General features: G+C 37.0%; 3 protein-coding genes across 3 annotated transcripts in view; 1 reads left to right on the top strand and 2 right to left on the bottom strand.

Annotated features, from left to right (window-relative positions):
• Positions 1-27: 27 nt before the first annotated feature.
• Positions 28-2,762, bottom strand: LOC122418925 (leucine-rich repeat-containing protein 74A-like). Its single transcript, XM_043433079.1, has 7 exons — positions 2,497-2,762; positions 2,287-2,419; positions 2,088-2,222; positions 1,767-2,000; positions 1,358-1,587; positions 1,019-1,184; positions 28-141 (listed from the first exon to the last, which is right to left on the bottom strand). The coding sequence occupies exons 1-7, from the start codon at positions 2,760-2,762 to the stop codon at positions 28-30; spliced, it is 1,278 nt and encodes a 425-aa protein (XP_043289014.1).
• Positions 2,763-3,503: 741 nt separating this feature from the next.
• Pink1 (PTEN-induced putative kinase 1) lies at positions 3,504-10,518 on the bottom strand. Its single transcript, XM_043434243.1, has 8 exons — positions 10,404-10,518; positions 9,377-9,572; positions 7,424-7,701; positions 6,785-7,323; positions 5,970-6,092; positions 5,098-5,515; positions 4,925-5,023; positions 3,504-4,746 (listed from the first exon to the last, which is right to left on the bottom strand). The coding sequence occupies exons 2-8, from the start codon at positions 9,510-9,512 to the stop codon at positions 4,477-4,479; spliced, it is 1,863 nt and encodes a 620-aa protein (XP_043290178.1). The 5' UTR covers positions 9,513-9,572; positions 10,404-10,518; the 3' UTR covers positions 3,504-4,476.
• Hibch (3-hydroxyisobutyryl-CoA hydrolase) overlaps positions 10,428-10,843 on the top strand; it is a 29,464-nt gene continuing 29,048 nt past the window's right edge. The window contains exon 1 of the mRNA XM_043434250.1: positions 10,428-10,561. The gene's annotated coding sequence lies outside the window, so the exon portion shown is untranslated. The remainder of the gene's footprint in view (positions 10,562-10,843) is intronic.

Raw genomic sequence — 10,843 nt, 5'->3', positions numbered from 1 at the left:
ACCAATAACATCGTTCATTTATTTGAATTAAAAATGTTCTTCTTGGTAAAGAGCACATTGCCATTCGTGATTAACTCTGTATGGTCTCACATCCAAATGATTTTGAACTAGAACTCCGGATAGTAACATTCGATTGATAATCTGAAATGAGAGCAAAAAACATTGATTTTTATCAAAATAAAATCTGGAAACATTCGCTAACAGGGTTCGGAAAAAAAACTTCGACGGCGAGTTGACAGAATAGTTTGAATCAAGTTGTCAATTGCTATATCTACGGGGCCAATAGCCAAAAAACCGTTGTCTTGAAAATTTCCAAAATTTTCATTCGTTTTTTCAATATTTAGCGAGGTGACAGGTCAAAAGACCCTGAGACAAAATATCCCGTGCTAAAATATCCTAAGGAAAAATATTCTCGGACAAAATATCCTCGGATCAAAATATCCTCTGGTCAAAATATCCTGGTATTATAAAATATCATGAGACAAATAATCCTCAGGTCAAAATATCTTGGTATAAAATATACTGGGACAAAACATCCAGGAGTCAAAATATCCTAATGACGTAATATCCTCGATTTGGAAATATCCTACACTTGTAAGACCGAATGTCTTGGATATTTTTATCTCTGTTAATCAAGAAAATTTTTATTATTATTAACGAAACTATGTTGGAACTTCAACTCTCCTTGAACTCTCCGTGCGTGCGCGCGCGCGCGCGTGTGTGTGTGTTTGTCTGTATGTGTGTGTGTTCTACTTCCCTGCGTGCCCGCAAATTATGGAGGGTATTGTGTCTCAAGATATTTAGTTCCGGGGATATTTTGACTCCCAGATATTGTGTCTCGAGATATTTCGTCCCGGGGATATTTTGACTTCCGGATATTGTGTCTCGGGATATTTCGTCCCGGGGATATTGCGTCCCAGGATATTTTGACCGGGATATTTTGTCCTGGGACCTTTTGTCACGTAACCATTTAGCGATAAAATTCTCTCTCTCATCTGTAGTTTATAAAATCTCTTACCTTTGAAGATTCGTAACCGACGCAATTTCCAAATAACTTTAAGCTCCTAATGCAAGGACTCTTCTTCAGGGTATTGAGAATATCACTGATTCCGAAGTCGTCTATGCGGTTGTACGAGATATCAAGATGCTTGATTTTCGAAAATGGTAATCCCTGGCTCAAAGCTCTGAAGAAATAATTTTTCAATTAATGAAAAACTAATATTTCTTCACTCGTTTCCTTAACCAGTTGATCTTTTTTTCGTACTTTTACGACCCTTTCCTATCGCTATTTTATACCGTTGGTCTTTTTAAAATAATTCTTATTTGTGTTCAAGAAAATTCAATTATTTTTGCTCACCTCGCTCCTGCACTCGTTATAATATTATGAGCTAATACCAGCCTAGAAATTGCTGGCTTTTTCGCCAACCATTCGGCGATAAATTCGACCCCAAAATCACCGATATTGTTGCCACTCAAATCCAGGAGTAAAAGAGTTCTGTTCAATTTTCCATCTACAAACATCAGCTCGATATCGTGGCAGGTAAATCCGAACTTTTGGATATGCAAATTTTGCAGACATTTGTTGGTCTGAACCAAAAGAAAATGAATGTTCAAATAAAACCTCGCTCTTGGTGTATCCATAAAGATGAAAAAATGAAGATAGACGATGAAGAATAATGAAAATCAAATTGGAATAAGACAAAGGTGAAACGCAGTTTTCAGAGTCGTATTTTTTTCTGAGATTTATTTGATTAATAATTGATTACTTTGAGCATGGAGCCAATGAGAGTGGCAAAATGAGCACTATCGAAATAGTACATGCATCCTGGATGGGGGCTACTGATGTTCAAAGTCTTAAGAGTTGCGTTGTGCAGATCCTGATCGTGTCTCAGAATTGTAGTAAAGTAAACCAGACTCGAAGCAGTTTGATCGACCTCAGCCACATTCAGTTCACGAAGCCATCGATTTTTCGAAAGCATTAATGCCAATTGTTTCGAACTCTAAATTCCTCGAAGAATTATTATTGGAACACTTCCAGTTCCATGTTGATAAATTATCGATATTTTCATGATTATTCAGTATTTCACCTCCACACCAAATTTGTTCCCATTCAACCACAGAACTTCCAGTTTCAAGTTGTCCCCAGATTCACATAAGTGTGCTACCCCCTTGGTTCTTATTTCGTTGTTTTGTAGATTGAGTCTTACGATTTGTTCGTGAGCCTAACAAATCATTCAATCCTGTGTGAATAAGTTTTTGAAAATCTCACAAATTTTTTATCATTACCGTGAGGTAGTTGATTATATCGATGAAACCATCACAGTGAATATCATTGAAAGATAAATCAAGGTCAACAATTGCTGGATTTTCTCGCAGAAAAATTAGTAAGTTTTGAATATCCTGGTCTTCCAGACGTTTTCTGAAATTTATTCAGTTTCATTGTATCCCCGAATTTACTGACGTTTCTTTTTTGTTTATCTGATAATAATCACGAACCCGTATCGAAGAAAAACGTCTTTGCCATTCAATGAAAGTGTTCTCGTTGCCTCAGATATCTCATTAACAAAGTCCAGAAAGTTGATATTTGTCATCGAATTTATTTTTCCCGGTGACTCAGCTGGCACAATATTCGAGTCATCATCTTCGATGCCGACTCGAGGTTGATCGATCAACTTTTTTATCTCGATAATATAGTTACAATACTTGTCAACGGTGACTTTAAAAGGTGAGTTTTCATCTCCAATTGACACGTTCTCTTCCATGCCTTTTTGGGGACGGATCAACTGCACCGTCTTTTGAACTCATTTCTCTTGTTTTTTTTCATTAATGTCAAGTTTCAAAATGATAGGAATTGCTCGCATCGAAATGCAGGATTTTGGTGTCCCTGTGAAAAAAGCCGAACCGGAAGTGGTCCCTATGAATATCATGTTCGAAGGTTTTTTTTCGATTTACATTAATTTATATGGATTCGAGCTCGCTTTTTTAATTCCTTACAGATTTTTGGAATTGGAATGAAATGTAGCAATGAATTTTTCACTGACCATTAACCTTTAATGTTCTCCTCTCCATCAATGCACTGGTCAAGATCAGCCAAGAAAAATGATTGCATTGAAAAAAATGAAAAAAATTTGGTGCTAACGACTCGTTGCTAAAAAATATTCGTGGGTTTCGCAGCGTACTGTCGAATGGATCCTATTTCGGATGCCAAGAAAGTAAAACTGTTACCGCTTTCTCAGCTCAACATATGGTTAACTTCGGCCAGAATTCTCGACATGACTCGTGTAACAACCACGGACACGGGATTGATGTTTTTCAAATTTCGCAAACGAGCGATATCATACGAAGAGTTTCACGCCTTTCTAAAAGATTTGACGTCGACGAAGAAGCTGGACCTCGAAGACACGAAGAAGAAAATGCAAACATGTGGAATCCCCGCACATCCAAGAGACTTCAAAGTCAAAGAGGACAAGAAAAAATTGAGCTCGTAGAATGACTACCGAAAATTCTCTATGTACAAGCTTTATTTCGATATTTATACACTCGCGACAATTTTGAATTACAATTTCTCCAATCACGATTTCACTGATATTTTCAAATAACGAATTACGAGAATGACTATCATTTTAAAATCATACAACACTTTTGCTCCATTTGGGATTAGCAAACACAAATTCCATTCCCAATTTTCATATTTCGTATTCTCTAATAGTTTTCTGTTGATTTCTTTGGCTTAAAAGTTTAACAATTTTCCTTTTGTTTTTCGAAACCAAGTTGTGAGACAACGGACAAAATTTTCGCTGATCTTCAACGATGCGATCTTAACCAATATCGAATTTTCGATCCGAGAGCACAATCGTTGTGCTCACTTACTTTCGTTCGTTTTATGTTATCAGACCATCACCATAATAGCGATACAATTTTTTCGTGCATCGAAAAGTGAGTGAAGGGAAAATAATGGATTAACGTAATATTTCGATTGATTTGTTTCACGATTTGAATTAATGATCGGAAAAACCGCTGAATTACCGAGAACAACGTTGAACAAGATCGACGGACTTTTCAAAAAATATAATACACGTTCGTAAAACTTTAACATTGAAGGCACTCGATTAGCGTGATAATAAAAAAAAAACAAAAAAAAAAAAACGAAATAATTTGACATAACATGACGTAGCGCAAGATCGTAAAGTTGCGAGCAATACGTTGATGAAATTATTTCAGCGCTTTTTCGAGAGTATAAAAAATATAGTTTATAACAATTGTCTTCTTTCTTCGCTTTTCTCGTTCGAACAATACTTTCTGAAACTCGCGATTATATCGCGATGTTGTTTCTCATCCTTATCTTTTGCAACTCACGTCGAATGGTCTTCGGACGCGTCTGAATTTCCGCGACTATAAACACACATACTACCATATGATTGCGAAGAAATTCTAATGGAGCATTCCTGACTCATTAATATCGAATTGAATAACACTTCATGCATTTTTCTGCAACCATTTGAAACACTCCCTCACGTTTCCAAGGGACACCCGACCAAGGAAGCTCGCAATCAGTTGATATTCCGGCATCGTTCGTCGACCGCAGGAACGCGTCGATAACGATCTGTGGAAATTCTGGTGAGATCCACTCGCTCGACGATCGTCCGTGTTTCCGCTGTAGTACAACGCTTCCGGCTCTTGCATCGAGTAAACATTTCGACCTTCACATAGAACTTTCGTTGTCAAAGAAAGCAACCATTGGAGAATCTAGAACATAAAGCATTTTTAAGTTAGTTCAAGAGCTTCTTCACTGTGCGATAAGAGAGAACGATCCTAGTGTAGTTCAAACAAACACAAAGCAGGCTTTCGAAACGCAGATTTTCTCAGAATCAATGGTACAAAAAACAAAAACCAAAATTCTACATATTTGAATTTTTTAACTTACTTCATTACTGGAAGGAATTTGAGTTTTGTTACGCAGCCAGGAGCTTGGTGCCCAAAGATAGAGTTGCATTATCGTTGCAGCCATTTCCGGCGAGAGCCGCTATTGGGAGAAACACATTTTTCTCAAGATAGGAAATTAAAAAAATTCATAACAGCGGAAATTCGGATAATTACCTTATGAAGGTTTTGGCTCAATATATTTTTAACAAGCGTGACTATCACAGGAGGTACGTCGTCGGGCAACGAAGGTAAAGCGTCTTCCGTGTAGCTGTGATTTTTCAACGACGATCCTTCGTTGTTGACAACGTAAAACGGATTTTTCATGCCGAATATTTCGTAAGCGATTGTTCCAACGGTCCAGAGATCGGCTTTCGTGTAATTGATACTAGTGAAAGGTCCAGGCTCTGCATTCACGATTTCCGGAGCCATGAGAGCTGCGTTTCCACCTTTGTCAAGATCATGGCTGTTGTACGGTAGATATAGACCGTGAACTTTGTCGGCGAGGCAACAACCGAAATCTGTTATCACGAGAGACGGACAATTGTCCGATACTTCCGAAATATCGAGTAGAATATTATCGCTTTTTAAGTCCCTGAAAGAAAAAAATTATTACAAAGAGTTACATTGAAGAACCTAAATTAGGGCGTGCATTATTTTTTGCTTCGTATCGAGGAATTTATTTGAAGTTTTTTTTTATCAATTGTTTGCATAAACGAGTAGATTTTTCAAAATAAAAATCGTAATTACAGAATTGCCTCCAAGTGAAAAAAATCATTTGAAAATGGAATAATCCTTTGACATTTTAGACAAAAATTGCGCAAAAAATTCTGAATTTTGAATAAAACACCTCGAATGCGTCAATAAAAAATTCGGTTTTCGCAATCAATAATGGCGGTATTGGAAAAAAGATTATTTGTCGTCTGTAATTCTGCGAACTTTGATATCGTGTTGAAATTACATCAGCATATCAATTTTCTTTATTGATATGAAATACAATCGCGACAGTGATATGAAAACAAAAAAAGTCATATACAAATAACACTCACCTATGTGCGATACCGTGAAGATTCATGTGTGCTATTCCCTCTAATAATTGTGCGAGTAAAAGAATCGACTCTCGAATATTAACATTGCGATCGATCATGTACTGCTTCAAGGTGACATCGTACCTGGAAAACGATTCAACTTGTTTACCAATCTTTCGAGAAGCGCCTCAGTTGTCTCTTTCACATTGTTATTGCAGTAATAACATTGACTTTCGTCATATCGTTTTTGTTCTCACAGAACGAGCTTTGTTTTCGAAACAAAAGAAACTGTTCATTGTGCAGGGGTATTAAAGCGTTTCAAGCAGTTCGAATACACCTGGGAAAAATGTTTGGATGATTGTTCTCATTTTATTATGATTATGAGATACTGAAAATTTACCGAATCTAAGAGTTTTATGCGCCGTTTTCTTTTCAAATTACTATCCAGGAAGAATTTTGTAAATGAAACATTTTAGACAGTCATGAATGAATCTATCAACACTTTTCGTTTCCTACGGAACATTCGAGTTCCAAAAAATTAGCACAATCTACCCATATTCGATGATCAGTGAAATCGGTTTGTTTATTTCATCGGAAAAAACGACTGCAATATGCAAGGAACAATAATCTATTCGACTACTCAAGATGGACTGAGCCATATTCTTTCTGCTATTTTTATTTGTAGTGCCTCTAATTATTCGGCGTAATTTAGATTTTCACCGTTCTACAGATTCCCTGTGCAATTTTAAACAGTGAAAAACATTATGTGCGTACACCTGCTTCCCCATCTCGTTTTCATGTCTGTCATATGTTGTGTGAAGCGTTGCCCCAATTACCTTTTCATAAGAAGGAAAAGACTCATATTTCGTCCTGATCCTTGGGGATTGAGTCGAGCTGGAAGAGCATCAGGATACATCCTCGTTGAGCCTGGTAGAAAAGGTACCCGATCAGCGAAAACGTAATACATGGCGACAATGTTGGGATGCGGTGGCAGAGGTCGCATGTTTTCAGCCATTCGCAGCTCCCAGTCAGCGAGTTCTTCGTTGCGATTATATTTTCTAGCTGGTACGGTCTCGCGATACATTGCTCGAAGAATCGACGAAGCGTTAGATTCTGCGTCGTAATTGAACATCATTTTTATAGCCAATGGAAAACTCGAAGTGTCTTGAGTGTTGCTTTCTATTTTAACGACGTCTTTGTCTATTGAATCTGAAGAATCTTTCATCCGAGCAGCATAAACAACGGCGGAACATCCTTTGGCTATTGGTGGCCCGATGACGAAATCCTTGAGACTTGCAGCCTCGTCGTTGATCAGTGTCGTTTCGTAGTTTCCATCGTTCTGTGGCTTGTTCCAATGTATTTTTGAAACAGCATCCTGCACGTTTAACGATTGACGAAGATAATGAAATAGGAAATAAAAACCACGGACACCGACTGGTTGTTATTTTCATTATACTTGGACATAAAATTCATACTCTGATTTCCCAGCAAACTCCTTCTAGTTCATCATCCTTGGTCAATATCCCCGTGCCTGACGCCAATGACACACCAACGAGAGCGAAAAAAGGTGCCGAATCTCCAAACAACAAACGACTCGCTGCTTTCCGACGTAAGTCTGCCGCCAAGCTGTTGGTCACTCTCTTCAATACATTGTCAACAAAGAGTTTGCGAGCCTGAGATCCCAGGAACCCAAGGTGCCTGCCAGTGGCACCGACATCACTGACGATTTTAGGCACAAGGCCCTGGGACTTTCCTGTGTAATCAAAACAGAAAACAAATTTAATTCGGCTTATACTTTCTTTCCTTTTAATTCGTATTTTCTAATGCAAATTATTCGCAAATCAAAACATTATTTTATTGATATTGATATTGACTGGATAAAGTATGTCAATTATTGTATTTCAAATCACATAATTAGTTAGTTATTTTTCTGGTTCCAAATTTAGCTCAAATATTTCCAATTCAACTTCTCAAAAAATTGACCAACTTTTTGTACTTTAGATCTTGGAGAAAAACTTTAATTCTATTCTAATTTCACAAAAGGAATTTTCTTGCAAGTTTTCTGTGTGACCTTCTATGGTAAAATTTGAAGATTATCCATGTAAGCAGATTTGCTACCAAATTTCTAAGTAATAACAATTTCAAATTTTTCTCTATAAAATGAGTTCTTCGATATATTATCAACTCAGTTCAGAAAATTGGTCAAGGGATACACACAATTTTTGTCATCTGCATTTGATCAAGTTCTTATGAAGATTACGAAATTCTTGACTTCAAGCTTGATAATTAAACTTTTTTTAATAATCAGATTCTTTGGGAATTTCTTTCAGCAAACACTTCAACCGCACACCTCCCTTCTGACATTATTCCCCTAACTTTTGCGTAGAGATTTAAAAAAAGGTAGCCAAAAAATATCTGCAGAAAATCTGTCTAGCAAGCGTGAAAAAATTATTAAAGGTTCGCTAAGGAAATTAAAAATAATTGTTCATTTACAGACTTCTGCCCGGAAGTCATTTGCGTAAGCCTCGAAAAATTGTTGGTATTGTTTATGAATAAAAATTAATGAAGGTCTTGAAATTGCTGTCTAACTCGAATTCTGCTTGTATAATTTGTGACGATTCATTTTTCACCTGGGGAACGTTTTTAAATAATCGTAAACGCAGGCCTGTGAAATTTTATTCATGACTGTACAATGGACACATCTGATTTAAAGAATAATTGATTATGTGATATTTTTCATGATATATGGTATACGAAAAATCTGTGAATACCATATTAACCATCTAGATATTTGCTATGCCTAACTCTGTAGCTTTGCCTAACTTTGGAATCAGAATATTATAATTTTTTCAACTTGTGTAAAAAAGATGATTAACAATAAAACCAAGCTGTGATGTTTCTATTATCTCAATGTATGTGGAATTGAGAAAAATATGATCTTGGTTCATAAAAAAATTGGGATTCCATGAACATTCGTTTTGCAGTGAGTTATCGGCAGGATTCATATTCAAATCAACCTTGAGATATAAAAAAAATAGTAATAACTGAATTATGCTCTTCATCGCAGACCTATACCTTCGTTAGTATGAGAGCGCAATAATCAAATTTAACGTCAGAGTTGTAAATGAAAATAGTTTTCTCCTTTTGAAACAAGAATAAATAAAAATTTAGCAGCGCAACACAAATGTTCATTCTACTCAGCTAATTCTACTCAGTAATGAGCCAGATATAAATTTCTGGACTAAAAGTAATCTCGTGTGGCAAATATATCTTACAGATGTTTGTGTATTTTATGAATACTCATTTTTGTTGGTGTTGGATTTTTTTTCAGAGTAATTCGAAATTAAGAGACGTGGTAACATGATTTCTAGAAAAAAATTCAACCCACGCTAAAATCAATGAAAAAATGACTGCCGACGACAACTCACCTACTTCCACAACGTGTATCTTGTTGAGATGTCCTCTTGAGTAGCAGCTCGAATAGTAATTTTCGGGATTCCGTAACGAGCGTAAAAGAACCCGACCATTTTGCACGATACGTCGAGCCGCTGTCCTAATCGACATGTCTCCGGGCTCGTGGGCAGCTAGTGCCCACCGGGCAAGCCCAGATTCCCAGAAGAAGAGCTTCACGATTGACAATGTGTATGACCGTTGGTGAAAAAGGAAAACAATGAGGAAGATAAGTAAAAAATAAGCGCAGGCGAACGAGAACGAACGCGACCCTCCTGTGTTGAAACGACGACTACTCGCGTACTGCGCAACAGCATCGGTGAGCTGCTGCTTTAGTGTCTTGCCCTATCTCTTTGCGGACTGTACATGTTATATCGTCATTGTCGTATATAGCGTTGGCACGTCAGACCGACTGGTTTGAAAAAACACGCACAGCTGAGACGAGGTTAGCGAATTGGCAAGGAAATGAAAAAGAAAAAAAACTGACGTATCAAAAACAAAGATACATAAGATCCCGCGTTTACTGACAGTTGGTAAGCTTGTTATGCTGCAGAGAAACTTTCCGCTATAAATTTTCACAGATTTTACTCCTCTGGAATCATTCAAGTGCTTTCGACCTTTTTTTGATCCACAATAGAGTCTATATCCAAGTAAATGATCATTAAGGTAGCACGGATTCTTTTCTATAATAGATTATTGGACCAAAATAACAATTTGCTGTAAAATTCATTAGATAAATCTAGATTCATTATGTTATACGTCCACGAGAGGACATTCATATATTCAATTGGTTAATCCAAGCCTTACTCAAGTCGGCTGATAAGAAAGCTGAGTCTCGCGTCTCAGGAACTTTCGACAAAGAAATTTGATACAAATTCCGCGTACACAAATTCAATACAATATTTTAGTGGAAGGATATTAAAGTTCTCTTCTGAAATCTTTTCACAAAGGTTATAACCCATGTCTACTTGTTCAGTTATCTTAAACGAAGCTATATGTACTTACAGAGCTGGGATGGACCGACAGTCGCAAAAAATACGTCCATTGGTGACCAATTTTCGGGCGGGAGCCGCGCGGGAGGCACTTTTTTGTGAATTTCGTCACATAATAAGAACGGCTACGTGCAACACTCTGGAGAAGAGGGGAGGTGTCTCGCGGAAACGGTGAGTAAGGAGAAGGAAAACATTTATTTGTAAATATTTGTTAAATACAATTCGTTCAGAACAACTCGTGAAAAACGCAATTCGGTAAATCACGATAACCCTGAAGCCGATTTACGACTCGTCTTCGCGATGATCGTGAATTCGTTTATCATTGAAGATCCAAAACACTCCTTAAAATTTCTTGTAGAGAATTTTTATTCAATGATTTGTCATGCAATTTATTGTGTTTCGACATATTTTCTGCAAATCAAGGAATCGTTAAATACGAGGTTATGTTGAAAT

Source organism: Venturia canescens, chromosome 1, assembly GCF_019457755.1.
Source record: "Venturia canescens isolate UGA chromosome 1, ASM1945775v1, whole genome shotgun sequence".
NCBI lineage: Eukaryota > Metazoa > Arthropoda > Insecta > Hymenoptera > Ichneumonidae > Venturia > Venturia canescens.
This window is presented reverse-complemented; position numbering and strand designations above follow the sequence as displayed.